This window comes from Pelodiscus sinensis, chromosome 3, assembly GCF_049634645.1.
Source record: "Pelodiscus sinensis isolate JC-2024 chromosome 3, ASM4963464v1, whole genome shotgun sequence".
In the NCBI taxonomy this organism is placed as follows: domain Eukaryota; kingdom Metazoa; phylum Chordata; order Testudines; family Trionychidae; genus Pelodiscus; species Pelodiscus sinensis.
In genome coordinates, this window is record NC_134713.1 from 124,033,733 (window position 1) to 124,053,080 (window position 19,348).

Sequence of the window (19,348 nt, forward strand, 5' to 3'; positions counted from 1 at the left end):
ATAGATGGTAGCTATAGGACATGGTTCTCTGTCTTCAGTGTTTAAAATTAATGCATTTGCCACTGTTTTGTCTGTGAAGTCTAGAAGATACTTCTCTGCTTTACAGTTGTGCTGTAAGGATTAATGAATTTTATAAAGTGCTTTTTGAAGCCTTACCTGCTACTATATAGAAGTGTATGCAGTTTAATTGTACTGAATATTTTTCAGTTGGTGGTGTTTCTAGTTATGCCAGTTAAGCCCACATGTGTTTTAAACTGTTGCAAGCCATCATTTCTTCACTTTTCAATATTCTGCTTTATGTTTTGTTTTGTCCTCAGCCCTCCTCTAATTCAGATGATAAGCAGCTGTGCACATGGAGCCTGAAGGTGACACCTGTTGATTACCTGTTGGGTGTAGCTGATTTAACAGGAGAGCTGATGCGGATGTGCATTAACAGTGTTGGAAATGGTGATATAGACACCCCTTTTGAACTGAGCCAGTTTTTGCGTCAGATTTATGATGGCTTTTCCTACATTGGCAACACTGGACCCTACGAAGTGTCTAAAAAATTATATACCTTGAAGCAGAGTCTGGCCAAAGTAGAGAACGCCTGCTATACTTTAAAAGTGAGAGGTTCTGAAATCCCAAAGCACATGCTTGCTGATGTGTTCTCCACCAAATCAGAAATGATTGACCGAGAAGAGGGTCTTTCCTAAAACACTGAGACAATCATGACCTTGATGGGGCCTGGGCTGTACAGTTGAAAGCATGTTAATATTTTGGGTTTGTTTTCAATAAACCCTCATCATGGCTTTTATGTAGTGATGTTTTTAGTTTTACTTAGCAGAGCAAAGGTAAAATTTCAACCAAAAAAAGAAAAACCCTTTAACATAATGTATAGTGAACCAGTGCTTGTATCTGTGGGCAGTCTGTTTTCTTCTACTTCATGTGCTGTCATAATGACCAAATGCTGTACTCAGTGCTGGTTGTCTTTCAGTGAAATTAACTCACTTCAAACTGCCTTACTATTGCCTCAGTTTTCAGAGATCACAGGATGTTTGGAGTAAGCTGTGAATAAATTTTTGTAATTCTACATTACCTACAAATTTCTCTTGGGCCCTACACCTTAGTGTGGCCTGTTTTTGTGTACCTTTATCATATCTAAAGTAGTGAACCATGTCAGAATGGGGATCCTAAAGACCTGGAGAAGCAGCAGTGTCTTGGTTTAATCAGAGCAAAATACGGCGAGTCTCCCAGCATATAAATCTACTGTTGTCTTTGATCTATTAGATTATTTGGATCAAAATGTGTAATAGGCCCATTTGAGCATACTTGTCTGATGCTGGATCACCATTGTTTAATTTTGTATCTGCTTAACTCAAATGTTTGTCTCAATGGAGCTGAAATTGAGGCAGAGCCAAAGGTACAGTGTAATCTGTAGTTTGGTCTGAATATTTTTGCACATGAAACTGAAATTAAAGTTTCCTGCTCATTGACTTCTAACACCTGCTAAATATTACTGTATACTGTCTATTCCAGGGCTCAGAGCTTTATTTTAGCTCTGCCCGTTCAGATTTCTTGTTGCCTTATTGATTTGGCATCCGTTGGAAAATGCTTCAAAAATTAAATGCATTGTTTTAAATTTAAAGAATAAAAGCTTTAACTGAAGAATCATAGTGTGCTGGCCAGACCTGTTCCTGGACAAGTGCAGAAACCCAGCCAAACAAGTTTAACATTGATAATTCAGCACTAGGACTGATTGTATTGTTGGACGCTGGTTGCATGCTTGTCACTGAAGAGGGATCCGAGTTAAGTCAATGGATAGAATTTTGCCCTCCTTTTTATTTGTGGAACCTCCAGGGACTCCAATGGAGTTGAACTGGTGTTACTAAAGAAAGTATTTGGTCCAGTGTATTTGACTGAGAGGTGACTTATCCCTTTGAAATGTGTTGCCTTGTGTGTCTTAATACGCTTATGAAATATAAATTGCAATAAAAATAAGGCAGACAGGCAAATTCCCTGCATTTATTTGGCATTCTTGAGATCATTGGCAGATAATCTGATTTCTCCACTTGTGTCCAAAGTTGCAAAAGCTCCTTGAAAATATTATCCGGGGGGGAAACAGTAAATATTATACAATTTTTAAAAAAATTATAAAAATATTTCTGGAAATAGACCCCTTAAGCACAAATGAAAACACTGTGGCTATGTCTACACTGGTGGTTTCTTGCGCAAGAATATCTTGAGCTAGGGTTCTTGTGCAAGAAGTCTTGTGCAAGAAGTCTTGTGCAAGAAGTCTTGCGCAAGAAGTCTTGCGCAAGAAAAGCTGTGCTTTTGCACAAGAGTGTCCATGGCAGTGTAGACGCTCTCTTGTGCAAGAAAGCTCGGATGGCCATTTTAGCCATAGGGCTTTCTTGCGCAAGAAATCCCTGCCAATCGTCCACGCTGCCCTCTTGCGCAGGAGCTCCTGTGCAAGAGGGCTTACACCTGTTAAAAAAGAGCATAGCTCTTGCGCAAGAAGCCCTCTCCTACCACGCTATCCTGTAAATTTCCTTGTGCAAGAGCGGGTGGGCAGTGTGGATGCTCTGCGGATTCTTGCTCAAGAATGGCCATACTTGCGCAAGAAGCTGTGGGTGTAGACATAGCCTACATGTTTTTATTGTCCACTTCCATATGATGTAGTTCTTCCATATTTATCCCATTAGCAATCCTAGTTAACTTGGGTTATCTGAGATATGACCAGAACAACAATTACTTACAGTGTGTAGCACAATTTTTTTTCCATTGTTTTTCCATGTAAAGCAATATTCAGTGATTTTAAAAAGGAGTGTTTTTCCAGTTGTTTAATACCTTTTAAAACACTTTTTTCCACAATAAAATCATTCAAAAGTTATTGCTGAACGAATAGTAGTTCTTTTATCTATCCATCCTATTTGAGAATATTTGATGAATAACAGCTGAATGTTCTTGGTTATATGCATTCAATTCTTATAGTTCAGTGCTTTATTCAAAGGTCTGACTCATTCCCCATACTGTACCTGATGATTGGCACCCACCAATACATCATTGTTTCTCCCCCATTAAATTTACTCTATTAATTAAAAATAGTAGTGCAATTATGACTCCTTCGGTGCATAATCAAATGCAGGGCACTTGAAGAAATTGGCACTGATGGCAAGACAAGTTTATTCCTGGGATGAAAAGACAACAATACCAAGTTTCTGTTCCATCTGCTTTGGTTTTGCGACACCTTTTGTGTCTGCAGCCTGATTTTTCAGCTGTGCTGAGCACCTAGAGTTTCAGTTGAAGCTGATGAGAATATGTTACTGTGCATTTTGGGAGCAGAGAACTGACAACTCAAACTTGCAGTAAGATGTACTTGTCTGAAGCAAAACCATGAAGAAATAATGGCTAGAGACACTCTGAGATGTTAAACAGAGGTCTCTTCTGTCTGTCCTGGCAGCTATCAGGTGTGAGTTAAAAATTCCATGGCTCTTTTTAAACAGACAATGAGATGAACCCGGCTGCCCTGGCAGTGTTTCCTTCTTTCAGTAAGATTCTAAAGCCCAAGCTGCTGCATTTACCATTGATGAGCGCATAATAGCTACCATACTTCTCAGAACAGCCACTGGACTGGTACCGTGTCTCATTTCTTTTAAAGCACTTTGGAAACTTTAAATATGAAAGAATCAGTTTTTCTCTTGTCACAATCTCTAAGAACACTTACATGCTCTGATGAATATATATTGGCTTTAATAATTTTGAGATTGGAATAAACTTTTGACATGGCTACAGAAGATAATTTTTTGTAAATGATGTCTAACATGATTTTTAAGCCTCTTAGGGACCCTGCTGTTTGGCAAATCAAAGCCATGAGTAATCTTTAGTGGAAACAAAGTGTGCGTGGTGTATTAAAGCACCATGACAGATGGGAAATAGCTAATGGTTTGCAAACCTCTTGCTCAAGGAAATATTTTTTTCTCCAAAAACAATTGCACTATAGTTGTTTGAAAAATGACAGACATTTGTCAACAAAACAAGCTGCTAAACAAGCAATGGCAGTTTTCCCATTTTTTATCCTATTACTCTGTGGAACCATTGATATATCTGGTATTGAGCCAGAACAAGGTGACATCATAGCAGATGTTTTATGAAGGCTGCCTTGCGTACTAAAATCCTCTGCCTTTTTGAAATCCTCTTTTTCAGAGAAGTCAGTTTCCTTTTTGGAATCACATTTGTACAGAAACTACTCATTTTCAATGGGGAAAATAAACCCATCCATAATTTAGCTCTCCTTGTCTGCCAGTGAAATTATGTAAGAGATCAGCTGACAGAATATTATTTCAACTTACTACCTTACTTTGATTTTTGCACAAGGTGTATAATAATCACATTTAAAACTTGGTATCTATACTGTGCCCAAAATGTACATAGTGCTTTATGGAATATAGAGCAGATCTGGCCTTTGCCCCTAGGAGTTTACAACCTAAGATTAGACAAAACAGAGCAAGGGAGATGGTAAGTAGAAGGGAGGAGATGGAGAGGAAGGTAAGATGTGGATTATATCAAAAGAAAGTGGTTGCTTGGTTTGGCCAGATACTGAAAGGAAGCTTTAAAGTTTTTAAACATGTAAAGAATTACAGTAACTGTTCTGTTGGGATAGAGAAGATTAACAAAAGAGGAGAAAGAGATGGTGTTTGTGGGAGGGAAGTGGAGTGTAAAAGGACATGAAGGCAGGAGGACTGTGGGGAAGAGTAGCCGAGGATGAAAATATCAAGGAAGATCGGGGAGGTGCAAAATGATCTGGATACGTCTGTGAGAGGTGAGATTATGGGAGGGTTGTGTGGGTCAGGAGTGCCCTGCAGGAAATGAGACAAATTTTAAACCAGATGATTTTATTCAGTAAAAGATAAGGGAATCAATTGAAAGAAGGAAAAGGCTGATTTCCATCTGGCCACCTCCAGGCTTATGTCTAAAGTTGGACAGCTGGTTTCATAAGGTGCTGCCTTGTTCCTGGAGCTAATAGGAAATGCACAAATGGAGCAGCACTTGCAAGATTACTCCTCTGCCAAAAACTAACAAAACTTACTTTTCTGTTTTTATTTACATACACAACCTGGAAGGGAGTGGGGTGGGGTGGGGAATGATCCTAATTCACGATTTTAGCAAAGTGCAAAGGGAGCTGCACTGTCTTCCTGAGCCACCTGCTAGGATAGTCCCATGAGTCAGTCATGTCCATCCTAGCTGAAACATCTCAATCATTTCTATCCTTGCTGAAACATCTCAGTGCATGAACATGTCTCTTCCAAAGCTGTCAGAAGCAGAGATCTGTTGGGCTCTGAATGCAGGTTCGCTTTGCTTATGCCTCTTTTGAGAAATGCTACTGAAACTGGTTGATCTGGGTGGACTTCTGTTTTGTTCAGTATCCTATAACTGTTGTACCATGTGTCTAGAAAAGTTGATAGAGGTGATATTTCTTGGTTATTTTTAGGTTTATAATCTTCACAAGCCAAAGTAAAGTTTAACAAGCATGGAGCATTTTTCTAGTTTAGGAGAGTGTTATTCAGGATCACCCTTTCTCACCAATTTACCCTCTTTTTAGCCAACTTAACGTCACTTTTAAAGGCTTGTCTCTATGGAACCTAACAGTGGAGCGTTTGCCTATAACTTCTTCTGGAACTAGTCAATGCCTCCCTGATTATGGGCCAGAAGTGATATGTAATGTGTCTTCTCCCAGTTCATCCCATTGGATAGCAGGCTGAGATTCTGATGCTATTGTGCCTTGCCCCTTGTCTCTGCAGTCTGAACTCTGAGTCCCTGCCATTAGTTTTCTAAAACCAGCTTCTAATATATTTTTAGTGTACCTTCTTCAGTTTCCCTCTTATAATCACACTTGCCCCTCATTATGCCCCTCATTATTTAAATAAAGGGGTTTCTGTCACAAAGGATCCACCCTTTGTTACTGAACAAGATCAGACAGCCCATCAAGCCCAATTTCCTGTGTTGCCCACTTGGCCTTCCTTAGCTTATGACATAGGCATGGACTTAATGAGCACTCAAGCACCCACTGAAAAAAAATTGTGGTTTCTCAGCACTGTGTGTAGAGCTGGAGGTGGAGCATAGGTAGTGTCTTCTCTTGTAGAGCTGGAGGTGGAGCATAAGCACTGTCTCCTCCTGCCTATGACACCTACTGCCCATGGAGAACCATGAGAGGAGATGTAACAGCCTTCAAATATGTCAGAGATTGTTATAAAGAGGTGATCAGTTGTTCTCTATGTCCACTATGGGCTTAATTTGTAGCAAGGGAAATTTAGATTCTAATTCATAGTTAGTTAAGCACTAGAACAGATTACATAGGGTAGCTGATTGATCTGTCACAGAAGATTTTTAAGGTCAGGGAAGGTGTATTTATACTTAGGCTGTATCTACACTGTGCACTTTACAGTGGCACAGCTGTGCCATTACAGCTGTCCTACTGCAAATTATGCAGTATAGTGGCTTTTTTCAGCAGGAGAGAGCTCTCTTGCCAATAAATAAAACTACCCTGAATGAGGGGTGGTAGCTTTGTTGGCAGAAGAGTGCCTCCCTCTGACAAAGCACTGTCTGCACTAGTGCTTTTTGTTGGTAAAACGTTTGTTGGTCGAGGGGTGAATTTTTAACATCCCTGACCCTCAAAACTGTGACCAAAGTGTAGTGTAGACATCGCCAGCTGGAGAGGCTCTGTTTATTCCTGCCTCAGCACGGGCGATGGACTAGATAGTCTTTTGAGTACCCTCCCAGCCCTTCATTCTATGATTCCAAAAATTGAGCTAATTGCGGTGTTAGTACAAAATGCTGGACATCAGTTTACAAATTATGCTGAGGATGCAAAGAGCAAGATTATTTCACTTCTGTTTTTTAAAACAATCTGCATTATGGCAGTTCCTTGATAAGACTTAACTGGGGTGCTAGGTGCTGTTCAAACACATAGGGAGAGGCAATTCCTGCTCCAAAGAGTTTGCAGTCTAAATAAACAGGACAGACAAAAGACTAGAAGAGGAAAGAGGGGTACAGATGGGTGAAGTGACTTGTCCCCACAGCAGGCCTAGGCAGAGCCAGGTCTTCCACACTGCCTCTAATCTTGAAATACTTTGTGTATACACCAACACCATCACCAGTATTTCACAAGAACCAGCTAGGATTCCTTTGTGGATATATCAAAATGTAAGTAGTATTTATACCAGTGGTGGGCCGCAGGTGGCCCAGTGGGGCTCCACCTGCAGCCGGTGGACCCTGTCTGCCCCTTCCCTTACGTGCCTCTCACTCACTAAGGCACTGGAGCCCTGAACTTCCTACTCTCCCTCCCCCCCCCCAGCACTTTTGAAGCACATGAATCCACTGATTCACGCTCTGTCGCCACTCCTCCCCATCCCTCCCAGAGCTGGAACATTACGAATCAGCTGTTCAAGCTCTGGGAGGGAGAGGGAAGGGTCGGAAGTGTGGGGCTCCAGTGCCCCAATGCACGAGAAGCGCATGGGAGAGGAAAGCCGACAGATTGCAGTCACCGGTGAAACCCCAGTGGGCTGCAGGCAGCTGCAACTCACTGAGATGGAGGGTCACTCGTGTGGCCCACTCGCTGTTCATGGTTGCTCATCATTGATATATACACACTTTTTTGTAAAATATTAGCAAGAAAATTTCAAAAGGCAGGTATAACATTGTTCATTTAAACTATTTACAGAGGAATTCAAACTAGCTTTAAAAAATTATGCTTGTGTTCACTTTCTTTTGCTCTCTCTATTTTTCCAGCCTGCCTTCCCGGTTTTAATCTGTATCTCTATTTGTGTTAAAATGAATACACAGCAAAAATAGAGACACATCACAAGGAACAGTAGCCAGAAGATAGGGGAACCCATGTAAAACCTCTCCTCTGAGTCTTGCCAAATGGATAACAGCAGAATGCATTCCACTTATATCATGTAGCAGGAGAAGACAGGTCAATGCTACCATCTTGTGGTGTGAAATATTCTCTCTCTCTTTTTTTTTTTTTCTCCCTATGCTTTATCCTCCTTAAGGATTCCAATTCTGCTTCTGTGCCTTTGTGGCTATAACTATACACTTGTCCTATCATTTTTCTCCATATATGAGTAGCAAAAAATGAGCTTGAATGTGAAGTGAAAGAACAATTATTTTGGAAACTGGGATCCAGCCTCTCCCATATAAGAAATGTTGCTTTATGGGTGTGGAGTTTAAAATTGCTAAGTATGTTGGACCACAACTTTCTTTATATCTATGACAACAGCTTCTTGATCCCCCTATCAGGTATGAAGGCCTGATTGTGCTCAGCATATGTCCACAGGGTAGGAATTTTTAAAAGTGCCAGAGTTACTTAGGAGAAGCGAGTCTATGAGAACTTTCAGTTTATATTTACAACACTATAACAGATGGAATTTAATTACTTTAATAATTTTGGAGTACATTTTGTGGAGAAGACATGATGCCCAATTTGCACTGTATTAGAAGGGGGCCCTTTGTTGTGATGAGAGCTACTATTGTGGCTGTAGCATTAAAGAAGGTAGGAGGGAGGATGAATGTTGATAATAGACTGCCTTGAAACATTTTAATCTCATTTAACAGATCCTGTACTCTACAGGTATTGGTCAAAAGAACAGCAGGGCCATGGCAGTAAGCATTTAGAAGTGAGTATTGGTTCTCTATAACGCTGTGTCTAGGGGCCATTCGTGATAAACAAGGTAGTACATACAGCTCTGTGAATTACATAAGAGAAAATAGTTCACATGTTCTGTTACTTGCTGTGCAATATCAATATCCATGATGAACTTAATTTTTAGGACTTGTCTCATAAAACACTTAAGTGAGTAGACTTTGCTTGCGTGACTCTAATTGAAGTCACTGCTTTCATATATGAGGATTACATATACTAATAAATGTGTGCAGATTTGAGCCCTAAATTACCTTAATTTACATTAAGAGTGTACATTAGCTGTAAAGAAGACTTTGAGTCTTTTTGGATGTTAAGCTTTCGGTATAAAATCAAAGGCCTTTGCATGTGTGTGTTTAAATAAACAAGTGGGGGGAAAATCAACGATACTATGTTGATGAGTGCTACAGGCAATCGTAAGATTGAAACAATATGTAACTTAACAAGATTTCACATCTGTACATAAAATAGGTTGGTACAACATACAGTCTTACTCCCTTAGTGAGATATGATGATTAATTATTTAACTACAGACTACTCTACCCTCCCAGGCAAACATTCTGCTTCAGGATTCTTACAGTTGTTTTTAGGGATCTCCCTAAGTCATGATCAAACTGTCCTCTTTCCACCCTCTCCCCCAGTATTTTGTAGTTTGAGGAGACTCAAATCAGAATGCTGCAGTCTCTTTCAACCACTTGGTGACTGAGATGTATTTTAAACTAAACCATTGAATTTCCACCTTCTCGGGTAGTGGGAAATGGTTTGATTTTGTGTGGTTATGCAGCTGTTGTGGTCTCTCTCAGATGAAAGTCAGGACAGGGAAGTATTGCATTGATGGGGGTCACAAATTTCTCTACTCATCACCACCTTCAGTTCTTCTCATTGTTCTTTCTGCCTACTGCTCTCTAGATAGCAGGACATCTTTAAAACTTAAGCCTCCAGTGTTCATATCCACATTTTTTTAAAAAAGTATTTTAGTTCACCTTTAAATAAGATAAGAAATAATTCTATCCTAGGTAATGTAACACAGATTTATTATCTGGATAACTTTAGTGGAGAGACTTTTATACCAGTCATTTATGAAGCTTAAACTAGACTTTGCAAGATGCAATGCTGTCTCTATACCATATCTCATCACAATGTTCCCTTTAGACCATTTCTTATTGCACTGTTGTTGCCTATCTGTGATGCTTAGTGACTCCTAACCCACCTATAGTGAATTCAGTTTTACAGATGCTGCGTAGAGGCACATTGTCACTGCCTCTATTGTCATTCAAAGCACAGAAAGTACAGTTCTATTGTCTTTTGTCATATAATCTTTATTGTAATATTTCATCAAACTCACAAAACAAACAAATCTTAACCAAAATATGCAGTTGTTCACACTAAGATGATGGGAAAAATATGCACAGAAAGTCTGGCCCATTCTACCTCTTCCTCCAGTTCACCATTAGATGGCAGCAGAGAGCTCCTTTCCCAGAGCTCCAGAATTGCCACAGACGAGTAATTTTATATCCTGTGGTGGCCAATATTGGAAGATAAATATCACTGTGGGAATTCAGTACAAAGTAAGCTTTTAAACTGAAATGACTAGGTGTGCTAGCATTGAAAGGAATGCAGAGGTCACATATCAATAAAACAATATCCTATAAAATCCTTCTTCATACTTCTCTGAGCCTCTTCCATGAAAACAATTAGTGGATACTCTAGAATTGAATGCTATGACTCACTCCAGTAATTTGGTCAAGTTTTATGATCATGCAGTTGGTTGATTTAGTGAAGGGAAATAGGCGATTGTGAGAATTTCCTGCCTTGTCTTTTTTGCCTCTTTGTAATTTTTCTGTGCTTTATACCAGAGGCACATATGATTGCAGCATGGACTTCCAGATGCTCACTCTTCACACAGCCCTTATTCACAAAATCTTTGTCCAACAGGGAATGAACTTTAAAATATTTTTCAGTGCTCTGTTGTTCAGCTGTTGGCACAATACCGTTTTTATTAAAATTATTAAACAATCCATCTGTAACCACCTCCTAGAGGATAATAAGGTTATAAGGAATAGTCAGCATAGAATTGTCAAGAACAGATCAGGCAAAACCAACATAATTTCTTTCTTTGACAGAGTTATTGGCCTACTGGATGGGGGGAAAGAAGACGTAATATATCTTGATTTTAGAAAGGCTTTTGACACAGTCTCACATGTCATTCTCATAAGCAAGCTAGAGAAATGTGGTCTAGATTAAATTATTATATATAAAGAGTAGTTATCAATGATTTTTTGTCAAATTGGGAGGGTATATCTGATAGAGATCTTTTGGGGTTTGTCCTGGGTCTAATACTATTCAGTATTCTCATTAATGACATGGATAATAAGGTGAAGGTTATGCTTATAAGATCTGTGGTTCACTCCAAGATGGGAGGAATTGCAAGCACTTTGGAACACAAGATTAGAATTAAAAGCAACCTTGATGACAAATTGGAGAATTGGTCTGAAATCAACAAGGGGACATTCAATAAGGACAAGTACAAAGTACTACACCCAGAAAGGAAAAATGAAATGCATGTCTCCAAAACGGGAGGGAAAGCATCGATATGGTGCTTCTTAAAAGTACCTGGTGGTTATAGTGATTACAAAATGAATTTGAGTCAACAATGTGATATAGTTGTAAAAAAGGCTACAGGCAGTTCCCGGGTTACGTACAAGATAGGGACTGTAGGTTTGTTCTTAAGTTGAATCTGTATGTAAGTCGGAACTGGCGTCCAGATTCAGCCGCTGCTAAAACTGATCAGTTTCAACAGCGGCTGAATCTGGACGCCAGTTCTGACTTACATACAGATTCAACTTAAGAACCCCAGGCATCCCCAAGTCAGCTGCTGCTGAAACTGATCAGCGGCTGATTCCAGGAAGCCCGGGGCAGGGGCTTCCTGTAGTCAGCCACTGGTCAGTTTCAGCAGCGGCTGACTTGGGGATGCCTGGGGCAGAGCAGCTGGGGTGCTGCTGGGTTGCTCCAGTAGCGCCGCCGCTCCTCGGCGCTACTGGACCAACCCAGCAGCACCCCAGCTGCTCTGCCCCAGGCGTCCTGATTCAGCCGCTGCTGAATCTGACCAGCAGTGGCTGAATCAGGAGCCTGGGGCAGAGCAGCTGGGGTGCTGCCCGGTTGGTCCAGTAGCGCCCAGAGCGGCGCTACGGGACCAATTGGCAGCGCCCCAGCTGCTGTACCACAGGTGTCCGGAGCAAAGCCACGGAGCACGGGGGCAGCAGGACAGCCCAGACGCGCAGTGGCTGTCCGCTGCCCGCATGCTCCGTGGCTTTGCTCTGCTTTGCTCCCCCCCCCCCCCCTCCTGGTCTGCAGACCAGGAGGATGGGGGGGGGGGCAAAGCAGAGCCAAGCCGCGGAGCGCGCTGCCAGCTGACAGCCCAGACGCGTCTGGGCTGTCAGCCGATCGCGCGCTCCGCGGCTTGGCTCTGCTTTGCCCCCCGTCCCCCGTCCCCAGACCAGGTGGATGGGGGGGGGGCAAAGCAGAGCCAAGCCTCGGAGCGCGTGGGCAGCGGACAGCCCTGTCCGCTGCCCACGTGTTCCGCCGCTTTGCTTCCTCTCCCTGGTCTGCTGGAGACCAGGGAGAGGAACCCCGTTCGTAACTGCGGATCCGACGTAAGTCGGATCTGCGTAACTCGGGGACTGCCTGTACTATGATTCTAAGGTGTATGAACAGGTGTGTCATGTATACCATCTGAGAAGTAATTATCCCACTTTACTTGGTACTGGGGTGGCCTCAGGAGGAGTATTGTGGCCAGTTCTAACTGCCACACTTTAGGAATGATGTGGACAAACTGGAGCGAGCCCAGAGGAGCGCTATTAAATGATTTGAAAGCCTGACTTATGAGAGAAGATTTTTAAAATGATCACATCTAGTTTTGAAAAAAGAGACTGACAGAGGGCCAGATGAGAGTCTTCAAGTAGATTAAGGGCGGTTCTAAAGAGAAAGGTGGCCAATTGCTCTTTGTGCCCCCTGAAGGCAAGAAGTAATAAGCTTAATTTGCAGCAAAGGCGAGTTAGTTTAGATATTAGGGAAATCTTTCAAACTATAAGGGTTATTAAGCTCTGGAACAGGAAGTCTGTAGAATCCCCACCACTGAAGGTTTTGAAGACCAGGTTGGAAAAACACTTCTCAGGGATGGTCTAGCTTTACTTCATCCTTCCTCACAGCAGGGTGCTTATCTTCATGGCCATTCAAGGTACTTTTCAGCTCCACATTTCTCTGAGTCATAATCCTCTTAGTAATAGTTGCATTGCAGGTTGGCTTTCCCTCTTCAGGAAAGCAGCCACCTCACACTTCTGGGAAAGCAGCCACCCCTCTGGTTTTCTTCCTCTCCCATCAGGGTTAAAACAGCAGCACTTCCTAGCCCCTCTCAACTGTTCCTCCACTCTTGCCTCTGCCTTTTTCTCACCCTACGCAGCATGCAGCTCTCTGGCTCAGTTCCTCGCAGCTCCTTTGCTGGGATGGGACTTAGCTGCACCAGATGACCCAGCAGTATGTAGGGGAGGGAGGAGATGTGACTGCAATGCATAGCATATCCCCACACACATTGCCTCTGCTTTTTTGCATATTTGCAAATTCCCATTAAAGACAGTGACCCCCACTAAAATAATTGAAAAATTGCTAAGATTCACCACAATATCTCACTAACTCTAGCTAACTTTACAAACCACCTGCAAGATTTTAACAGTAAATATTCTGTTGAGTGGTAAATGTAGGGGCTTTGATTTTTTTTAATAGTTGTGTAACCTTCTCCAACTTTCCCAGTACACTGATAATACAATACACAGTTAAGTCTTGAAACAATGCAAGATTTCAATGACACTGGAAAACCATGAGAGGTTTTTTGGGAAGAGTGTCTGTTCTAGCAGAAAAATCTCAAAAAAATGGCAACTATTCATGTCCAAAAAAGGAATTTTACAAATGTAATTCTATATGTACACACTTTGTCATTGAGGCTACACCTACACAGTGGAGCTATTTACAGCTATTCCACGTCTTAAGAGCGATCACGTTATATCAAAATATAATGGGCTCACTATTCTGATGTCCCTGTAAACCTCATTGCACAAGGGATAAGGGATGTTTCAGATTAGCGCTTTATTTCAAAATAACATCGAAATAAGCTACGCAATTTGCGTAGCGCAAATTGCGTAGCTTATTTCAAGGTAAGGGTGTTGTGTAGACATACCCTCAGACTGCAGCTTCCCTATTTGTTCTACTAACAACTGTTTTCAATTTGCAGGACTGTTTCTTTCTCCTTAGGCTGACTCCTCACAAGCTGAATCTCTTCTGTTGTCACTATAAAAGGCAGACAAGTCAGAAGTGTATCAGGAGTTGAGAGGAGTGAATACATTTTTGACTTGGTGGCAGTTTGGAAAAATCTTAACGCAGTTTGGATTTAAGCAAATCTAAATAGTTCTGAATTTTCCATGCATTGCTAAAGTCTGTTTCAGGTCTGTTTCAGAATGGTGATTCAAACCTGGGTCTACTTCATCCACACGGGAGTCCTTACCTGCTGGGCTAAAGATCATAAAAGTGAATGGGAAGCATCAGTCTTGGGTCACCACCATGGTCTCCTCTTCTGGCTGATTTGTGAATGGCTGGAATTATGCGTGTCAAGTTTGCTGATAGTTTTGGGTTAACCAAAACTGACTGTCATTAGATAAACTTCTTATTCCCAATTTTTTTCCCTGCTTTCATCAAGAGTGAACTGGAACAGGTCGCCCGTATCTACATTTTTTTTTAGTCTTTAAATTGCTACCAGACTATTTGTTGTTTTTTTAAGTTTATCCTGTACAGACTAACTTGGCTACTCCCTGAAGCTTCTTATCTAAAGTAATCTGCTCATTGAAAGGATCTTGCAGTTTTGATGGAAGACCTAAAGTTCTACTGTTAATTAATGGGGAATCCTTCCCCCACCCCACGGTTTCACAGGAAAGGTGAAGAATATGGCTCCTCCTGGAAAGCAGAAGTTGACTCTTAATAATATTATGTGGAGGGAGATATTGAAGTTTTGATGCAAGTCACCAGGTTGCCCATCCTTTTGCCTTCCCTCTGACTCTTCCCCATTCTTAGACATTTGGTGTTTTTTTCCCTAACTGCTTCTCCATTTTCCTTACTCTCTTTTCTCTAATCGCCCATCTCTTTTCTTTCCCTCCTTTCCACTTTTGACTTTTTCCTTTAATTGCTTTTCCTTCATCCTTTCTGTCTCTCCATATACTCTCTTTTCTTGCTTTTCTGTTTGCTTTCATATGCATGTACAGTTTTATAAGAACCGAGGCAAATGTGTTTATAGGTGCAGTTTGTACAGGAACATCTTGTGGCCATCTTTTGGCACTGGCAAAATGACTTGTGGGCACAAATATGAGTCTTTTCCCGCTATTCAGTACAATGTAATCAGGGTGCAAATTATACTTGCAAAAGGGCAGCTGTCCTTCTGAAAATGTACCCCATAATATCTTTTCTCCATTCCAGAACCCTCAGGCTCCATGTTACAGACCTGAGAATCCCAAGCCATTCTGTCTTTCTTTCATGAGCCAATTAGGTATCTTGGTTCTTTAAAAGATACATACTATATAAGGAATGGGGAAATAAGATCATGAAAGGAGAAGCATCACTTTCCTTTTTTATCAGATGACAGCACACTTCTGCACAGTTCTAATGGCCTTCATTTGATTTAGAAGAATATTTTGCAGAAGTGAGCTTTAGTATTTTGAATGGTGCCATGTTTAACCTTTTAAATAGCATATAGCTGAGAAATGTGGCCCTGTCAAAACCCACACATTCATTCTTGCTGACATTCTTTCATTTTCTGTGATGGCATCCAGAAAAAATAGGCATGAGGCAAATACATTATAATAAACCTGCTAGCACTGTTATATATGCCGAGAAATCTTATTGCTGTATACTCAACATGATGGGATGCTGGTGTGTTTCAAAGGCATGTGCAAAGTCTGGGTTTAGCCTATTTTACAGGCTGAGGGTGAAAACCTTGCCCATTGAACTCTTTGAGGGCACATCTACACAGCAGGGTAAAAGTCAAATTAAGCTATGCAACTTCAGCTAAATTAGCTGTGTAGTTGAAGTTGAAATAGCTTATTTCAACTTTTGGCACCGTCTACACAGCAGGAAGTCAAATGAAGAACATTTGTCCTTCATCTTCCCTTATGCCTCGTGAAATGAGGGTTACAGGAGTCAGAAGTCCCCCAGCTCAACTTTATTTTGAAATAATGGCTTGCTGTATAGATGCGCTCTTTGTTATTTTGGAATAACGTTCCAAATACGCTGCTATGTAGACGTACCCTGAGAGTTCTGCCACTAGATTTAATGAGATCAGGATTCCATCCTGAAACAGGACCAGAGTTTGTCCTGCTTACTGGTTTAGCAATGGAACCAACAGCAGAAGTTCACAGACACAGAATTAATCCTTGTCGTATTGGGTTTTGTTATTTTCCTTTCCTTGACTGTGCCTTTTCCTTTTAGATGTTGCCAAATGAACATGTTGTTTATGAGAGGTGCTGGGTTTACACATCTGTTTGTCTCCAGGAGAGGCATACCAGGTTAGGAGCAGCTGTGCATATTTTCCCCACACTGCTTTGCTGCTATGCCTCCTTTCTTTTCTGGAGGGTTTTTTTCCAGCGGGAGGAGGGCAGTTCAGTTTCCAGGCCCCTCTCCACTTTTGGAATAACTCATGTCAGTATTTTCTCTTCATGTGAAGTTTTTATTACAGAGATCCGGATTTCACATCACACAAGAGTGAAGTTATTTGGCATCATATCTAACCAAGATGAATATTTTGGCAGCAAACACTACAACCATCTCCCCACATCCCTACAATTTCTGTTCTATGTGCAGCTGGCCCTTTGGTGTTGATAATCAATATTTTATTAGCCTTTTAAGTAAAGTGTTGGCCTTGGGCCACTAGCCAATTTTTAACACTGACAAATGATAGGAAAAGCAATTAATTCATCTGGAATATAGGACTTTTAAAGGTATTTGTACTTTCTAAATGAAAATTAATTCCTTATTATGGACTTGGCTTAGGTTTGTTCACCAAACAATACACTCAGTCTATTATTTTATCACCAATGCATTACAGTAGATCCATGAATACAGGCAACAGAATTAGACCATTATTGTAGTAGGAGATAACAATACACCATACACAAGCGTACATCATATCTCCAGAGTTAGAAACTGAACAAGTCCAGCAGGCAGACTTCCATGTATTATCTCACAATAATTGTTCATAGCTAGTAGACAATTTGTACAGCATAAGACAAGTTATTTATATTTTATATTTAGCCTAAAACTGTAATAACATCCTTTGACAATGGCATTATCTGATGGTGTCTGAAACTGAACCCACTTCCTATTTCCAGGCCTTAACAAATGACAATTTTTGTGTCGTCTGATGTTATTTCCTGAGACTGGGATTAAAATGAGGGGGTTTTTAACTTCATCTAGCTCAGTCTTTTTTGAAGTAAAGATCTATTTTAGACAATTAAATTTCCCAGAATTGTTTAAGTGTGGTTTCCATCGCTAACCAGAATGTTTTCTTAAACCCTATAATCATATAGCCAGCAGCATTACTGCCAAAGGATAATAATACCAGCTAATCCTATAGGCAGTCAAAGAAATGTTTATGCCTGTTCAATGAGCAATCATTTGTGAAGCTCGGAAAATGTAATTAATTTTTTTCTATTGACTAAGAAATGTGTAAATTCCTGTCATTTTACCCTCGGGCTCCTTTCCCCCGAGACCCCAATTGTCAGGTGACAACTGCATGAGGACAACTGCATGAGGGCTCCTCTTCCCAGCTACTTGGCACCGCTGCCCTTGGTTCTCTGGCTGCGGCAGCCTGTGGACTCCACAGCCCTGGGAGCTCTGGTGGCAGCCCTGCGGGCACTCACAGCCCCGCTAGCTGTGAGCTCTGCAGGCCTCCCCCTTTCCTGGTCCCACTTGCTGTGGCCCCTCACCCCATGGACTCTAGTGGACCCACTGGCTTCCTGGTCTCACTGGCTGCGGGCTTGGTAGCCCCCTACCCTGCAGACTCCATCAGCCCTGCTGGCTTCCTGGCCCGCTGCAAGCTCTGTTGCCCCGCACCCCATGGGTTCCTGTGCCCCTGCCAGCTTCTCAGTTCGACCAGCTGTGGGCTCTGGTACTCCATGGGCTCTGCTGCCCTACTGGACAGTTCTGCTCCTAGCTGCCACTACCCTCTGCTCTGGGGCTCTCTAGTCCGGCAACATCTATGCTTCTTCTTTCCAGACCATGGATGTTGCTGAACCAAAGAGTCCCAGACCACAGAGGTTCAACTTGTACTTTCCCTTCCCTTAGTAACAAAGGAAGATATTAAACATCTGCATTCGGATAACTTGCACTTAAAAGGAGGTCTTTGGGTTGCTGGTGTTCATTTTGGAATACATAAATCCTGGGCAAAATAATGGAAAAGATGATACAGGATTCAGCTGATAAAGAATTAAAGGCCAGGAATTAATGAATGATTAATGCTGGCTTTATAGAAAATATATCTTGTTAAATAAACCGGATTTCATTCTTTGATAGATTAAAAGTTTGGTTGATAAAAGTTTGATAACTATGTAGATGTAATATACTTAAACTTTTGTCAGGTATTTGACTTAGTACTGTATGACATTCTGTCTAAAAAAATTAGTGCTACTTGATATCAATAAAGCATATGTTAAACAGATTAAGAACTGTCTAAGTGACAGATCACAAATGGGATATTTCTAGTGAGGTTCCACAGAGATCAGGCCTAGATCTGACACTCTTCAACATTCTCATCAATAATCTGGAAGCAAATATAAAATTCACTGCTGCTAAACTTCAAATGGGAAATTAGGCACAGTTTTTTAACAGCAAAGGAGATTAAACCATTGGAATAAAATATCAAGGGATGTGATGGATTTTCCAACTCTTGCTGTTTTGATAACAAGACTGGATGTATTTCTGGAAGACCATGATTTAGCAAGACAATTTATTGGGCTTAAAACAAAGGTAACCAGGTGAAATATAACTGACTGTGTTATACTGGAGATCAGACTAGATGATCTAATGGTCTTAGTGGCCTTAAGTTGTATGAATCTCCTAATGAAACTGGAGTTAATGTTCAATACATGGGAGTATCCTAAGAGTAAAAACCACACATGAGCATTGTAGTTATCTCCAAAACAAGGGTTACAAACCCAAGAATTTTAGAATTATGGTTACATTTAAAAGAAATCAAAACATTTTGAGCATGGAAGTATACAGGGCTCTGAAACAATCCTAGTGCTAACACTGCACTGTAGTAACTGTACAGGCAGTCCCCGACTTACGTGGATCCGACTTACGTCGGATCCCTAGATACGAACGGGGTGAGGCAACTCCCGCACATGCGCAGCAGCATTCCCGGGCTCGCTCACCTGGGTCCTAGGATCCTCCTCCTCCTCGGGCCGGCTCCGACTGGGGTCCCGCAGAGCTGCCGGGCAGAGGAAAAGTGCCTCCCCACGCCCGCTGCCCCCCCCACCTCCCTGCCAGCAACAGGTTGCCCCCTCCCCTGAGCAACAGGCTGCCGAACAGACAAAAGCAGCCTCTCTGCCCCTCCTCCCCTCTATACATGCTGGG

At 41.6% G+C, this 19,348-nt stretch overlaps 1 protein-coding gene across 3 annotated transcripts in view; it reads left to right on the plus strand.

Moving 5' to 3' along the window:
* Positions 1–2,872, plus strand: part of TSNAX (translin associated factor X) — a 42,113-nt gene extending 39,241 nt beyond the window's left edge. For all 3 annotated transcript variants that reach the window (XM_075924738.1, XM_075924736.1, XM_075924737.1), the window contains one exon: positions 318–2,872. In XM_075924738.1, coding sequence (XP_075780853.1) covers positions 318–695 — 378 coding nt within the window. In that variant the 3' untranslated portion in view covers positions 696–2,872. The remainder of the gene's footprint in view (positions 1–317) is intronic.
* Positions 2,873–19,348: the final 16,476 nt, after the last annotated feature.